The sequence below is a fragment of the Haemorhous mexicanus genome, chromosome 3 (genome assembly GCF_027477595.1).
Source record: "Haemorhous mexicanus isolate bHaeMex1 chromosome 3, bHaeMex1.pri, whole genome shotgun sequence".
NCBI lineage: Eukaryota > Metazoa > Chordata > Aves > Passeriformes > Fringillidae > Haemorhous > Haemorhous mexicanus.
Genome location: NC_082343.1, coordinates 97,547,354 through 97,564,608, shown reverse-complemented (window position 1 = coordinate 97,564,608; position 17,255 = coordinate 97,547,354). Strand labels below are relative to the sequence as shown.

The 17,255-nt window shown below is 40.8% G+C and overlaps 1 protein-coding gene across 6 annotated transcripts in view; it reads left to right on the top strand.

The window, feature by feature from the left end:
- Window positions 1-4,055: 4,055 nt before the first annotated feature.
- Window positions 4,056-17,255, top strand: part of ARHGEF10 (Rho guanine nucleotide exchange factor 10) — a 109,586-nt gene continuing 96,386 nt past the window's right edge. For 5 of the 6 annotated variants that reach the window (XM_059842795.1, XM_059842796.1, XM_059842793.1 and 2 more), the window contains exons 1-2: window positions 4,056-4,172; window positions 16,069-16,142. In XM_059842795.1, coding sequence (XP_059698778.1) covers window positions 16,106-16,142 — 37 coding nt within the window. In that variant the 5' untranslated portion in view covers window positions 4,056-4,172; window positions 16,069-16,105. The remainder of the gene's footprint in view (window positions 4,173-16,068; window positions 16,143-17,255) is intronic. The other variant, XM_059842798.1, reaches the window with a different exon arrangement.

Here is a 17,255-nt window from a genome sequence, read left to right as displayed (position 1 = left end):
AGCGGGGGCTCTGTGAGGGGAGCCAGGGCTGCTCCAGCTGGACACAGCCAGACACAGCTGGGCACACCCGGTTCCAGCCATACACAGCTGGTTCCAGCTGGACACAGCTGGTTCCAGCTGGATCCAACCGCCCACCACAGGGTGCAGCTGAGCCATGGTGGGGGCACCGTGGAGAAACATAGGTAAAGAAGGGCAAAAAATGCTGCACAGGAGTGAGAGAACAAAGTGAAAGATATCTCTGCGAGCATCAAGTTCATTGAAGAAGGAGGGGGAGCAGCTGCTCCAGGGCACCAGAGCAGATTCACCTGCAGCCCGTGGAGGAGGCCCTGAAGGAGCAGGTTTATCCTGAAGGACTGCAGCCTGTGGGAAGCACCCACACTAAAGCAGAGGAGAAATGAGAGGAGGAAGAAGCACTGGGAGGAGCTGTTATTGACTGACCACAACCCCGGTTCCCATCCCACTATGCCCCTCCAGGTGGAGGAGGCCAAGGAGATGGGAATACAGTGATGTTGAGCCTGGTGCAAAGGAAGAACAGAGAGGGGAGGGTCTTTTTAGTTTTGTCTCTGTTACCATCTCATTTTTAATTTTAATTGACAAAAAATAAAATTTCCCCAAGCTGAGTCTGTTTGGCCCCGGACAGTAGTTGCTAAGGGATCTTCTTGTCTTCATTTTGACCTACAAGATTTCTGTATTATTTTCTCCCCCAGTCCTGCTGACAAGGGGGAATGAGAGAGTAACTGGGTGAGGGTCTGGTTGCTGGCCAAGGTCAACCCATCACAAGAAGTTCTTGCATCAGCTGTACTATCACTTATGTTCCACCCATGACAACAAGGAGATGATGTAACACAAGGGCTTTGCTCTTGAAAAATATTAAAATATAGGAAAATTTGTACCTAGTCTGTCTGAATTGGCAGTCTGAGAATTTGACTTGCAAATACTCCATGTAAAAGAAGGAAAGCAGTAAAATGAAATGCATTAATGAAAGATGTTCTAGTGCTGGTAAGAGATCACAATATTATAAAATTAAATTGTCAGGTTAACCTGTACTGGTGTGCTCAGAACCGAGGAACTGTCTCCCAGTAGTGGTGCTGGTGCTTTAGGAAGATGTGGAAGATGAGTCAGCAGTAGGCATCAATGCAGAATATGAATAAGCAATGTTTTTATAAACCCAAATGTTATTTTTTGATGTAATAGTCTGAATTTAGGAAAACTGTGGTTTGCTTTTATTTTTTAAAATATATATTATATTGTATGTATTCTCTATATAAATAAAAAAAAATACTGTCACTCAGTCTCAGTCTGGTTTGGTAAGAAAAGTAGAGGGGACCTGTAACTTTGCAAGGCTCCAGCATTTGTTCTGCAGATGCTCAAGTTAAGCAAACTCATTGGATGTCCTGGCTTCGAGTGGTTTCTGAGGGATTATAGTAAGCAGATGACATACTGCCTTCATGGGGGACACAGTTAGGAACAACAGAACTTCCAGTGGATGAATACTCCCTAGGAAAAAGTGCCAGCTACATCAACTGTTAAACGGAAGAATCTGAGAAAACTAGGCTTTGCTGGGGAACTTGATAACCTAAGTTTTAGTTATTTTGTTCATTTCATGCAGCATTTTGGAATGCAAGCTATTGGAATGATGTCTTTAGGTGTCATAAATTTAGGTATACATTCAACCATGCCAATTTCCAAGGAGTGAGAAAAAAGGCATCCCACCTTCATGGCATTGTGTCACAGGGACTCAGGATGCTGGCCAGGGTTGATGGTGTTCTGAAGATGCCCGGTACATGAGCTGGAGTAGGTGGATGGTGAAGATGTGTGGGGTAGATGACCTATGTGCAGCAGCTTGGAGGCAAAGTATCTTTCCTGAAGCCTCAGGAATCAAAAATGAAAGCAGGTAAATTTTGGTGAGGTCTCATGCAAGTATCAGCAGTAAAACCAATTTAAACATCAACTTCTTAAAATCTGGTTATAAGAAGCATCATGTTAACAGTGGAGACAGCCGTTATCTGTACTCTAATTATCGACAACTAATTATGGGTGGATAAATAATGAATTTGTGATTGCAGTGATTAGGGTGCTAATTATTACTGCTAATAGGCTGTTGCCTTATAAAACAGTAGGAAAGTGCAAGTTATTTTGAAAGTTAGTTTTTCTTTTTTATAAGTAGATCTGCTATTGTTGGATTTATCCAACAAGGTTTCCCCAGCAACCTTTTATTGGAATATATGTATGGTCACCAGAATCAAAAGAAGGAGTAGTCAAAGATCAAAAGGGTTCACAAAAAGTCTTAAAGAAGGATTTCAATTTTGTCTAAGATAATTGTGAAAGATAAGAATCTGTGAAAATTATTTATGAAAGGGAGAATTTAATGCACGTAGATTGTGAGATAGGTGTCAAAAGGAGAAGGATGTTGCTAGTAAATGGTATTTTTAATTACAGAATCAAGCTAGTTGTACTTGGTCTAGGTATGTGTCTGTTTTGTAAAGTGGCCTCTAATGATAAGTACTTATTAAACAGTTTGCACAAGATTGATTCCCTACCATTCAGCTCCTGAAATGATAGCTTGGTGTGAGTAAAATGCAACATATTTTAAAAATCACGGAAACAACAGGATAGAATGATCTCTGATGGAACTGAGAGGTCTTGGATATGAACTGAACACCATAATGGTACTCCTGTTCACTTTGACATATGGCCCAATTGTCTTGTTTGTTTTCTTATAGAGCAAACAAGACAATTAGATCTATATGAAAGCTATTTTGAGTCAATGCCATGATGAACTGCATTAAAAAGAAATAACTTTGTGAAAATGGAAACATTTTTTGAAAGGAATAATTTAAAAAACTTTGTGATTTAGACTGTATGAACCCACACAAAGACTTGGATAATTGTGAATCTGTGTTGTAAAACTACAGACAAAGGGAAAATGTAGGGAAAAGGCAGATTAATCAAATGTCAAATGCCACCATTTTCTAGTAATGATTTCCTGTAATGAAAATGAATTTACTATTTACTGAGTGTATTTTATTACTCACTGTAGAATGAGTTTACTTAAATAGGCAGGGATCACTGCTGGATGACGCGTGGATCTTTGAACAGCATTAAATTCCAAGATTTCATTCTTAAAAGTGGTCTAAAGATTTCAGATAATACTTAATAACATTAAATAGTTGTAATGACTTATAATTTATTTAAGAATTTATAATGTACTTAAGAGCATTTCTTTTTGTAGTAGTGTGACAGATGTGTACATGTATATATTGTGAGGTACACATTTGCAAAATGATTGCATCTTGTAAAGGTTTTCTGTATTTTAACTAAGTGGCATGGTCAGTCCTGAGTGTACAAGTGGTTGGTGTTACTCTCAGGACAAGCGTTCCATCTTTGAGTGGCACGGGCTTTGGGCACCTGTGTGGTTGGCTTGGTCAGGGCTGGTCTGCAGAGATGCTCACTGTGAGGACTGTCACGCAAGAAGGATGCAAAAAGAAAAAAATTTCGGCATGAGGTGCCAGCGTCTCAAGATAGCATTTAATTTGAAAATAATTACTGGATTTCTGGTTATAATTGAGATTAAAAACCAAAATAGCGCCGTGGCCCAGTTTGTACCCTGGCGCGTTCAGGGGCTATTCGTGAGCATGAGGCTGAGTGTGCCGAATTAGTTTAGCCCCGGGCCCGGCTGCCCTGCCGGTGTCTGCAGCCAGGGAGCTCCGCTCTCCGCCCGTGCACCGGGACCTCTCGGGGCTGCCCCCGCCCGCAGGGCCTCGGGGCGAGCGGCGGGATGTGCCCCCGCCCCGGGGCGTGTCACATGCGGCGGCAGGAATGCGGGGGGCTCCGGTGGGACGCGAGGTGCCCGCCCCGCCCCGCCCGACCGGCGGGGCCAACTGGGATCCGACCGGGCCTCGCGGGGGCGGGCGCCGGGAGCGGCGGCCCCGGGAGGCGCTGACGGCAGCGGCGGCCGCAGCGAGGCGGGGCCGGGCCGGGCCGGGCCGGGCGGCTCCCGCCGGCGCTCAGGAGCTCCGCCCGGCGGCCAGTGCGAGCTCCGCGGCGGGCTGAGTGACGTGTCCGGGCAGCCGGGCAGCCGCCGGGGCCCCGGCGGAGCGGGCCGGAGCGGGCCCTGCCGGGCGGCGGCCGCCTCGGAGCGTTTGGCGGCGGCTCCGGCCGCGGCGGAGGAGGTGGGTGTTCGCTTCGCGGCGGGCTCTTGCTCCGGTGTTGTCACGGAAAGTTTGGTCCTCGGAGGGTGGGCTCGATGTTTGGTGCGGAGACGCCCTTCAGCGGCGGGGGCTGCCTCGCCGGGGCTGCGGGGGCCCGGGGCGGCAGCCGCTGGACACGGCCGCGGGGCAGGAGGGGGACACGCATGGTGTGAGATTGTCATTAAAAAGGTTTTGCCCGTGCGGGGTGGGTCACTAAGGAGAGGATGCGAGGTGGACGTAAAATGCCTTGACCAAACTTCTCGCTGCTGAACTGTGGTGAAGTTTCTTCTGCGAGGTTTTCGCGGGGGGTTTCTCGCGTGTGCGCTGCTTCGTGCTCCGCGGTGTGGGGAACCGCCGGCTCCAGCTTCGCTCCCCTCTCCATCAGCTACGGACATGGCTTTGGAAAATAGCAATAGAACTCCCGTGGGAGCTGGAGTTCCTTTCCTTCCCTGTTCTTCAACGCTGGTGTCGACCAGCTTTTTAGTTGGCATCTGTAATTAAACTGGTTGTTTTGACTCAGGGGAAAAATACTTATTCACAATAACACTGTGCTGTTATGTATTTTTTCCCTTGGTTTCTTTGTAATTAACGGTGCAGCTATTGGAGAAGTGACATAGTTGTTTGTGGTGATCCCAGCCCATGTAGCTGCTTTTGTAAGATGCCCTGCGCTTACAGGGTAAACTAAGAAGAGCTTTAAAAGATTGCCCAGTCATGCACTGGACGAGTGAGTGAGCAAGCTGTGTCAAGAGGCAGTACCAAGTGCTGGGAAAGGCAGCTCCTAATAATTTGACCACAACAAAGGCTTATTTTAAAGATTTTTAGGTGTTGCTTGTATTTTTGGCCAAAACAATTTTATCCATCCTAAATTCTGTAATCTTTCATTTACATATTTCTTCAATCATTCTTTCTTTTTTTTTTTTTTCCTCCTTTCTTTCCCAAAGATCCTAAGATCATGGCTTTTATCTTGAGCTGGCAGGTTTTAAGTTGTTTAATCGAAATGTAAAAAGCATCTTTTTGTTTCAGTCTTTCAGTTTAGCTGTTAGCGTAAAAAGGTGTAGGGTTGGGATCTTTTTTTCATGAGTCAGGAAATGAAAAATATTGCTTAAAAACTGTTTCATGCTAAATCAGTGAGATTCTACCAACATGTGTTAGTTTGTGGCTATTTTTATTGTAAATAAAATATTTTTTTCCTAAAGCCTTCACTTTGCTTGATGAACTCCAGTGAGCAATCTGTTCTGCAGTAGAAATGAAGTATAACATTTTTAAAATTTTCTGTTGTCTCTCAGGAGACACAGGTTTATTGCCTGAATCTGGGGGCATATTTGGTGCCTACAGCTTCAAGCCCATTATTCAGGCAGAGGTTCTGGCTGTTCAGCTGTTTTCTTCAATGCTCCCTTCATTCTTTTCACTTGGGTGATCTGTTTGATCTTGATAATCTGTCCGACTTGCTTTGTTTAATCCATCTTGTCTTTTTTTTTTTTCCTTCTCACCCTCAGGCTTAGTATTCCATGAAGTAGTTACATGTGTTTATCTGGTTATGAACAGTAGTTCTTTAGGTACTGCCTTGAAATCTGATATTTCCCGAAGCTTTACAGTCAGATTTCAAGATTTTTATAATACATTCTATGGATTCCTTAGATTACCTGTGGCATTGTATATGAGATGTGACTTACTGTGTGGGCAATGGCAGGTATCTTGTGATGGTACTGGGTTTCCAGTGCGTGGGGCTTCTGTGGCTGATACCCAGAGATGGATGTGGTAGGACAAAGGACCATGGAAGCAGACTGACTCTAGAGGAATGGGCTGTCCATCATGTTCTGTTGAATGTCAGGCCCTGGCAGCATCCTGTGGGTTTGTCCTTCAGGAGCTGCTATGCCACAGGATATGGAGAGGAGCCCCAGTGCTGCGTGGTGGGTGTGTGCAGTCTGGCATTGCAGCTCTGAGATGTGGGAGCCAAATGTACAAGTCTTGTGCTATTGGCTCTGACAGACCAGTTATGAGCACACTAAAGTACTGAAAAGGGGGTTGCCTCCTTCCCTCCATCCTGAGGAGCTCTCTTTGAGCCTGAGCTGTGCTAATGCTTAGCACGATAGGCTGTGATTTCACTCCTCAGTAGACAGCAGAAATCCTTTCCCATACTGGAATACTGTAAAACAAACTTGATCTTGCCAGGCTGGGCTGGATGTGGCTCTGAGCAACCTTGTCTCATGGAAAATGGCCCTGCACCATGCCAGGCAAGGGGGTTGGAACCAGGATGATTTTTAGGGTCCCTTCCAACCCTATTCTATAATTCTGTGAAGAAATCTTAACAACAGAGGAGCTCTTCAGTTGTTTCTGAAGTGTTTAGGAGTCACTGCATAGTTTATAAACATTTGAAGGAAGACAGCAAACCTGACAGACTATTGTTAAACTTCATAATTGTTAATGGAATTTAATGCAATTGGGAATAGTACATTGCTGTTTGTAAAACAGGAAGCCTATTAACTGCTTCTATATAAATTAGAAATTATTTTTAGAGTCTGATGTAGAAAATTTATAAACTTTAGTCTATTTCTGAAGCAGCCAGGAAGCAAAAGCTTCAGTCCTGAAGGAGGACAGTTTTGATTCAGACTTTCAGACTGAGATTAGTATGTTGTGCAAAGCTGCAGTCAGTTTATTTGTGCATCTGTAGTACACTGTTCTCAATTTTGTATGTGATGGAGAGATGAGCTATGTGAGGTACTTATTTTCTTTAATTTATATATTAAAGGTGAGGGACAGTATATGGAACAATAACTTTGTTTCTGCTTTTGTACAGTGACTTCTATTTCACTTTTTTCTTTATGTATTTCTATTTTACAGTTTTACTTTAAGATGTTAGAAGGGATCCCATGGAGTTGTTGTATAGTCTCTAAAAGGTATTTTTTAAACTACTTTTCTGTAAGTTCAGCTTCCTGATGGTTTTTTGAGCTGTAAATGAATGCACTTCTGGACTATCCTTGGATGCTTCTTGTGGAACATCTATTGTGGCAGTTGTACCATAGATAAATTTCCTTTGGAGTTACAGTGTTAAACACTGTGAATGCAATTGTTCTTACTTTTTGAACTTTTTGTATGTTATAATGAAACGATAAATGAGGTTTCATTGGTGGGGGTATGAATTAGTCTTTAGTTTTGTGTCTGTTCGACAACATGTGAGGGAGGCATTTTTCACATTTAAGACCATATTTTGTTAAAATCAGCATTTGTTACTGGTACTTTTCCCCCACTCCCATTCCTTTTAATACAATGCAATTCTTGTTATTACATCTGTTAGTGGAAAATTAATATTGGTAAATTTATTTCTGAATCTAGAAGTAGTTTAGTGAGTAGAAAAGCTGTAAGCTTGGATGCTTGGAAATTTTCAGAGATTGGTTCATAAACTGAAACCTGAGAATTACTTAGGGGAGACTTTGGGAGTAACATGATGGAGAGAGGCTCTTTATTAGAGGGAGGTGGGAGGCACATGAGCAAGGTAAGCCAGAATTCTCATTGTGGACCTATACAACTATGTCTTAGTGTTCTTTTTGTTTTCAAATCTTTTTCAGTAACGTCACTATACATGTGTGCATGTGGTTTGCAGAGCAGAATATTGTGACTCAAGTTCTATCACATATCCATGGAAATAAACTGCTGCATTATTATTAGCACCTTTTGAGATTTTCATCTGTTGGACATTTTCTTATTGTAAAGAATACTGAGTTTTACTTGCACCAAAATAATGTAGGTTAATTAGAAACCAGGAATATGTAAAAGTAGAACTTGTTTTTAGGGGGAGTGATAGCAAGTAATGCTAAACAAGAGTTGAAAAATATGTTTTCAAACTTGTGTTTTTAGATCAAAAACTCGATTCATGTTTATTCTGAAAGGCCTGAATCAGCAAGACTGTGGGAAGTGATGCAGAACTGCACAACATTGATTATGTCCTACATGTTCACTGCTCAGTCAGGAAGCCTGAAGCTTAATGTCAGATGTGTGGGTGAAGCAGTTAAGCAGAGCAAAATAAATTGTTCTACTTACGTGCTGCTGAATAGGGGCATTATCTTGGGAAAATCTGTTTCAGTGACTTACTGTACTGTACAACACTTGTTACTTGGGATTGAACCATGAATGTGGACTGTTAGGATCCAAGCTCAAGGTCAAACATTCACTCTTGTTTCTCATCTGTAATCCCTTGTTTCTCGAAATGCATTAAAAAATTACAGAAATTGCATGAATATTTTTTTCCTTAGAGATATAGTTTGTGCATCTCAAAAACTTCCAAGAAAGAGGGTAAAAGTTATTTCCTGATCTGGAAATTGGGCTAATAACCTACTGAGAAGAAGATGGCAATATTTAGATTTTCTGGGAGGATCACAGTGAATCTTGAGCTTATGTCTCTTGTTTTTTATATTTTTCACTTTTCTGAAGTGTTCTCAGTCTCATCCTAAGTGTCCTTTTAGAATTTCATGCTTAATATTCAATATTGTTCCAAACCATGGATTGACTAATTTGAGTTTTAAAAACTTCACTTTCAGATTGTAGAAGGTTAAGAGGAAAGATGTCTACTAGATAATTCCAAATCAAGGAACGAGTGAAGACTGCTGATGTTTGGAGTAGATGCAGGACTTGCACTTCTGTGGGAATCTAGCTTCCATTATGCATTTTTTGAAGACAAGGGCTGTTCTTTGCAGCTGCTGTTACTATTTTTCTTTCTTCCTGTAATTAATGATATAACAGCTGTATTACCTGATTCCTGATTTATTTGAATAAAATTTTGGTGCTTTGTTATTAGAAATGTATTTCCATATTTTACTCCGTATATTTTTGAAGCTTAGTAATAAGACTCTATTTATATTCTTAATAACTTTATTCATCAGGTGAAACACATTTGTTCAACTGGATGATTTTCTCATGATCAGATAGAATGAGTTGTCCTTGATGAGAAACAGCATGGTTACTTTTCCAAGGACAGTAGTACCCAAAGAGCTGAAAATGTTTAGGTGAAGTGTCTCTGTCAGGACCTGGTCTGCTGCAGGCAGCAGTAGTAACTGAATATTCATTTCAGTGTATCCTTTCACTTACATCCTTGGAAACAGTTTCTGGTGGAAATTTTCATCAGTTGTCATCAGTATCTTGAAAGACAACCTATGCCATGTGAAGCTAGGATGCACGGGTTTAGTGCAAGTTGAAACAAGACATTCTGGTTTTGTAATGAATGTCTGACTAATGTACAGTTGGAGGGGAAAAAATGCTTTATTGACTGTACCTATAAATAACATTTCCGTGGCTTTTTTTTTCAAGTTAAGACCTTGAGTTGCTGCAGAATGAAACCCTCCCTCTGACAAAATTCCTGTCTTTTACATGTAAGGCTGATCAGGATTACTATGCTAAATGATACTTAAGTGCATTTTTAATAAAAAGCATTTCTAAACTCTCTTCATAATAATTCTAATTACAAATATATTATAATAATATGTATGTAACTAAACCCTGTATAGGTTTACATCACAATTGAAGTGTACTGCAACATATGAGGATCTTCTCTAATTAAAAAATAGAAACCTTGATGAGGATATTTCCAATTAAGGTAGTTTTTCATATCCAGCATTGAAAGGGACTAATCTGAATTAAATTTAAAAAGGGAAATTGCAGAAATATGATTGCTTTTTCAGATGAAGTTACTTGATTGCTGTCAAATTATAGCACTAATAAAGAAAAATGCTCTTATTAGTAATGTTTTTATTTTGCTTGTGTGTGGGACATGAAGTATCTTTGTCTTGACCCAGTGATGCAGTTTTCTAGTTTGTGTGGCACAGAAGTAAAACAGATCATTCTTGATTTAAAGCATATGATGCCACTGTTCCCTTTTAATTCTTCAGAGGCTTGCAATTTGTTACAGTACTCTTGACCTCCAGGATGGTTTGCAAATTTTGGGGTGATGCCCATCTTCTTACTTTGGGTGTTCACATAGTTGCCAGGACAAAAGACAGGAACAAGGCTCATTCGCTAAAAAGTTAGGTGTCCTAAGTGCATGTTTGGAAACCTCTTCCTTTCCCTTTTTTTGCATATTCCTCTCATTCCTCGTCATTTGCAAGTCATGGCTTTTCTATTTGGAAAGTAAATGCATTGCTACTGAGCTTAATAAAGCCATATGCTTCTTGTGGATTCAGCAAGGTCTTTTGCAGAATGTGATTGTGATATAGGTGGGTGTGCTGCTCGATGGGTGAAAGCCTGGTGGGATTTGGAGGTTGGTTTTGGAGGTGGCTGGTTGGCTGTAACTTGAGGCTGGTAACCAGTGGAGAGCCCCAGCTGTCCACCATAGGATGTGTTCAGTTTAATGTTATGCATGAACTGGAAGTCCACCAGCCCTTGCTCATGGAGTTTGTAAGTGGGGGGAAGGGCTGGGCAATGGATGTGCTTGAGATTCAGGCTGTCATTCCGAAGGACTTGGGCAGATGGGAGGAGCTGGCTCGCGAGAACTCTGTGGAATTCAGCAATGAGGAGGGTAAGGTTACTCACCTGGGAAGGAATGTCTCCTCAGAGGGGAAGGGTTCCTGTCACTCAGCACTTGTCAGACCACACCTGCAGTATGCACACTTGATTCCAGTTTTGTGTCCACACCTCACCCCAGTACAAGGGAGATGGGGATAAAACCGAGCAAGTTCAGCACAAGGCTCCTACAATGTCAGGGAGTGGCAGCAGTGCCCTGGAGGAGAAAGAAGCTTCATAGGCGCCTGGCAGTGGGAGTTCTGTAGTTCTGGGTGGAAGAAGACTCAACTGGGCATTATACAGCAATATTCACTAAGTGATGTGACAACAAAGGGATTTTAGACATTCAGGGGCTTTACCTTCTCAAGTTTTCTTGTTTTAATGTTGTTTTTTAGCTTAATTTTTAGACTTTCAGGCTTTCTCAGAGACATTGCATTTCTGCTTGGACTAAGCTTTCTCCACAAGTCGCAGTTTCTTTTAAATCAGTCTCCTTGATTCAGCTTCTGTTTGCTATTATGAAATGTTCATTCTCTCTGCAGTGTTAAGAATGAAGAATCCTGATGTTGCTGCAGTTACAGTGCACACAGCCATAAAAGAAGGTGTGTGAGTCACCATTACAGTTCTTATGGTGATAGAGCTGAGAAAGCTTGGCAGCAAAAAGTGCCCTTTGGGAGCTGAGCACACAAGTGCTGTGTCCCCAGGTCTGAATGCTGCACTGCCTTGTAGTTTTGGCAGAGCTTGTGCCGGTCCCATTTTTGTTACATTCTGACTTCTGCACAAGTAGTGACTGTTGGAAAATAGTTTTGTTGAAGTGGAAATGCAGATGTTGATCAGTATTTGTAATCCTTCAGCTGAGAACTGATAGTCTGTTGTTTGTCCCACAATTAGAGGAAATCATTGAAGAAAATCAGATATGCAGACACAGCTTAGAAGCCTAGTCCTGGAGGCAAAAAGAGTTACCATGGGTTAGGAGAAGGGAAAACTGAGTCTCAAAGAGGAATGTTGACATTCTTCTATAGTCTTTGGACAAGTATAAAGGTGTCTTTGCCTTTGTTTCGTTTGCTGAAACTGCCCTTTGCTGTGGAATCAGAATTTCAGTCTCACAGATTTTGCAGGTATTAGCACTGTGAGGTTGTGAGGTCTGCTGTGGAACGTCACAGACTCTCACTTCCTTCAGTACCAGCTTCCATGGTCAAAGATGAGTGTAGTTGGTGGAAAATTTGAAGTGTTGGGAGCTGTCCTTAGGGACCATTTCACACTTGGATGATTTTGTTTTCTGGTGTGAGTGCCATTGGAGATCTGACTGCTTTAACTGTGGGGGACTTCTCTGCACTAGAAACATTGCCCATGAACATCTGATTTTAATGTGGTATTGTAATTCCTTTTCTTTTTTCCTTAAATATCAACTTAAAACTTAGAAAACCTTGCAAACTTGATCAGGAACTGAATATATTGCAGTATAATAAGGGACCTGTTATATATTTTTTCTTTAAAAATTTATGCATTTAATATGATTATTCCTGATTTTTAATGCCAAACTTAGGAAGTTACTACCTAAACATCTGGAATAAAATCATGCTGTTGTGCTATGAGTAGGGTTTGTTTTTAACAGTAGTCTCACAGGCTTGGAATAGTTGGGGTTTGCCTAGATAGATTGGTTCAGCTGTAAGTGGGTGGGTAAAGTGGGAACTTAAAAAATTGGAAAACAGTCTTTAAATATGAGCAAGAATTGTCCGTTCCTCCTCACAGTTTGGCAGGAAAGGACTGGATGAAAACATCAGGAAGTAGACATTGGAAGTGAGGGCAGTGTTTAGACCAGAGTGGATCAGCTGCCTTTTATCAAAGTGCCCAGGGGCTCCTTGGCCTCTCCCCCTGTGTCTGCTGTATGTGGGGCACACAGGGGAAATATGGGGGAGGAGGGGGAAAGGAGACAATTTGTAGACCACTTTTGTGGCCCACAGCAGTCACTGCTACCTCTACCCCCATCTGAAGGAAAGAAGGTGATGAGCACCAAGTCAGGTGAATTCCTTTCACATCTGGATGCCAATGGGAATAAAGTAACTCTGAGACCTTCTTTCTGTCCATTTGTTCCTGTGATTGCTGTGGAGTCTGGAAGGGTGAACTTTGAGTCATTAAGCAGAGCTTATACTGTGTTTGAGAAAACAGTGTTACATGGGGGAAAAGAGCTCCATATTTTTATAAGCTCTATGAAATTTTGAGTAAGTCAGGGCAGTTGTTCATTTATTCATATTAATAATTTTATGATGAAATACACATGAATGTAATAACACGTGTTTCATGTTTAATGAGGATTTTTTCTTTTTGCAGTCTTTTAAATACCTTTGGAACAAAATCTTAATATTCTATGTCTTAAAAGCTGTTAATTTTTTAAAATATAATTTTATGTTAAACCAAGCAACATCTACTCAGTGGTCTCAATGCTGCATCTGGAATTCAGTGCTCATTGTGAGGCCCCAGTACAAGTGAAAGACTGGCGAACTGGAGCAAGTCCAGTAAAGGCCACTGCTGTGGTTGGGGGTGGGAAGAGGTCAGGAGAGGCTGAGGGAATTGAGTTTGTGTCAATTTTGAGAAGAAAGGAATGAGGGGGATTGAATTGCAGTCTTCTACTTCCCAAGGCAGTGATGGAAAGAAGGTAGAGACAGGCTTTATTTAGGGGTGCACAGCAGGAGAAGGAGAGGCAATGGCTGCAAGCTGCTGCAGCCCAGCTCCAGTTGGACTTACAGGAAATATTCTTCCTGGACTTTCTGGTTGAGCTCAGGAGCAGGATGCTCCTGGGGTTTTCATAACCTGGGGGGACAAAGGCCCTGAGTAACCTGATTTAATTTTGAAAACACCTGTCTTGAGTGTATGAGAGAACATTCAGAAATCCCTTTCAGCTTAATTTGAGCTTTGATTTTCACAACTATTGTCTAAATGCACCTGTAAACCGTGCTGTGTAACTCTGTTAGCAGGAGAATCAATGGTAAAAGCTCTTGAGGTAGAAATGCAAATGTATCATATGCTGCTAGTCAAATTAAATAGTCTGCCTTAATCTTGATTTAAACATCTTTGAGTTAGTTCCCCTGACTCTCAAAAGAAGAGTGAAAAACTTCTCTTTGAAATATGGTGCTATTAGAGATTGTTCATAAACGTACTGTCTGCTACATAATATGGCTATTTTTTTTCTTTGAGGGTATTAATGCAATCTGTAATACACAAGCTCTCTTTCCTGCTGCAGGGTTTTTCTCAGCATCTAAAAAGTAGATGAACTACTAAAAAGTAGTAAACTACTAAAAAGTAGTTCCAAAAAATATGTGGAACTTCAAAATGAGTTAATGTAATGGATAAATCAACCCCTGAGGCATTCTTAAGTGAGAAAGTGTATCTTTCTTCTTGTGAATAAGTGCACTGTTCAGATAGGAGCAAGCAGGTCAGTGGGTAGGACTCTAACACTGGGTCTGTGTCCTTCTTTCACACAATTCTTGTGTAATTTGAAGCATGCCACTGTGAGCTAGATCAAAATGGAAATCAAGCTCCATGGCTCAGCTCTGTGTCTTGTTAATATTTGCTGGTGAGGAAAAAATTGATTTTAAAAAAATCATTGTTGGAAGTTAACTTTGATAGATTTTTAAAAGCTTGTGTCATATATTTAAAGAAAAAAATAATTGTAAGAGCCTTTTAGCTGCTCACTTAAAGATGCATTTGGAAAAGGTGCTGAGACTCACTTTCAGAGATTTGCTTGGTATTATATGTGTCACACTTGAAAACCTATGCTCCAGTCATGAGCAGCTTAAAACAAATACAGGAAAATAGCCATTTCTTCAACCCATAACTATCACTTGTTTTGGCTGACGGTTTTGGTCTGGCAGGATGGATTCCAGACGTCTGTAAGCAGGAACACGCCTTGGAGCTCTGCAGATATAAACTGTAGAGAAGCTTTAGAAGGAACACTGTATAGTGAAAGCTCATAATGGAATTTATTGTGTTATAGACAGATGTTGGGTGAATCCTTTCTGAACCTTGGCTCTGGAGCTACTTGATTTGTCTAGGACTAGATTAAGAGTTACCAAAGCTTAAGACAGTTCAAAAGGGAATTTTGTATGCTTAGTATATGAAGTTGTTATGAATCGTCTCATCGTAGGATCTTGCGCTACCAGAGTTGTTATCCTTCCTGGCACATCTGTCCTTATAATTCACCCTTGCAAACCTAATCTTAGGGAAGCAAATTGCCTGGTGCCTCCTAGGGTTGGATCCTTTCTTGAAGCTTTTTTTTTTCTATTCACTGCCACTTTTTCTGTAAGTGACAATTGATTTGACCTTTGAATCCTGATCCATTTAGTGTAATATTTTGCCACTGTACCTTGAATTTCACTGTCTCTTTCAACTTAATCTTTTCATATTTGGGCTATGGAGACTTGCCAAGGGCTTGAATTGTTTTGTTGCCAGCAGAAGAGATAACTTCTTGAGATGAATATCTATGGGCCATTCAAGAGTAGTACAGAAAATTCAGCATTGGAAACTTACTTTTTCTTCTCAGCCCTATTTTGAAATCTGTCTTTTTGACTGTCTCTTGAGTTAGAGTGAAAATGGGCTGGGGGCAGAGTGTGTGCTTTGCTTAGTACAATATGTTTTCCTTCAGGATGATACTGGAATATCACTTATTATAAGTAGCATTATGGGGAAGGAGGGATGATGTCTCTCATGGGTTCTGGGCTTTGCTCTCTTCAGTTGAGTATTCAGTACCAAAGTAGGGGAATGATTTGTAGAGTTATTATTTTCCTTAAAACATGAGATCAATGGCATTTGAGAAAAGAAGATGAAAGAAAAGATCCTCAGGAAGTTGCTCGCTAGTACTTCACTCTCCTTAGGAAAGGTGGAAGTTAAGGGACTCAAGAAGAATTTTTAAGATTAGCAGAAAAAAAACAATGGAAAGAAGCTATGTACAAACTGTATAGTTAAAACTTGTTATTTCTGATTGCTGAATAGAGAAAAGCAACATGAAAACTGATAAGCTTCTTAGAATTTTTATCCTTCACCTCTTCATGAATATTTTGCGATGGACTATATACTCCAAACAGACATTGAAATAACATATTTTAGTAATCTCCTTGTGATTGTCACAGTGGGAACTGCAGAGTACAAAATAGTTTAAAAACTTCGTCTTTCTTCAGCTGGTTTACTGAGATCATTAAAAGAATTGGCTCCAATACTGAGGGCTGAGTACATAAAAATTTGGACTATATTCATATTGAAGCAAGAAGTCAGGCAATTTTCCTCTCTTCCATAGTGGTATCAGCTAATAGGTATGAGCTTGGCCAAATTGAAAAGGAGTGTCTCAATATTTGGAAATAGTGTTCATTTACAAAACATGTTCCCTTCATTTTTGCAGTTTTCCAGCCTGCTAAAGGTGCAGTGGATATACTAGAATGGACACAGAGGATTTCCCTCCGCCACCACCAGAAGGTAATTGAAATAGTTTGGAATTTAAAGCCAATTTTTCTGTAAGAATTTGATTATCTTTCCAGCAGTGATTTTACCTCTGCAACATTCCCTTTCCCCATATCACCCTAAGGCTTGGTCCCAGTGGTATTCTGTTGAAACATGAGCTCCTGTCATCTACCCTCTCTTGTTCTTGGACTTCACTTGCTATAGTAGAAGGTGTAGTTAGAACATGATGGGAAGAAACATTGGAGCAATTGGTCCTTGCAGTCTATATCTGAAAAGATATGTTTTCTACAGCAACTCCTTGTAGTCCGAGCACAGACACAGAAGAGTATTATGGATGCTGGACTAAGGGGCTCATTGTGTAAGGTTAACACTCAGTGCCCCTTGCCTGTTGTATCCTGGTAGCTGGTTGGCCTCTGGTGTAACCCAGGTTTCTGAGGGCGCAAAAGTAAGATCTACACTGTCTCACTGCCTTTTGCTTTCATGCTCAAAGAGAACGTTGCATGTGGTGGTTTTTTTATCCTGTAAGCGCATCATTACGTACTGCTTGTAACTACATATTTTAATACTTAACAGGATTTGGCATTTGGTTGCTGGATGTTGAGAGACTTCATAGAAGTGTTATGTGCATGTTTATCCTAAAACATAAATTTCTGGAGATCTGTGGTTGAACCTGCTTATATTTCAGTTAAGTTGCTATTATAGTTTGTATAGATAGTGATTTTTCTGTAAAATATTATCTGTTCCTTATATTGGACAATATTAGTTATGGACTTGCACTTTATTATATATATAGATAGATGTATATAATTATATATATAAATAATATACATTATTGTGTATAAGGCATTTCACTCAATGTTTGCACAGAACTTACATGAAGCCATTTGAGTGTAAAAGCATATTTAATCTTAGTTAGTTCAGCTGTAACTCTTCAGGAATGTCATCCTAGATCAAAACTACTTTCTCTCTAGGCACTGCCTCAGATAGAGGTCTGTTACTAGATACTGCCTAGGGAGTTGGGAATGTGAAAGAAGCAGAAACTTGTGAAATCAGCTTTTAATGGGTTAGATTTCTGGCCAACATTATTGGCAGTTTCATTTATGCTCTGAGATATCACTTAGGTTATTG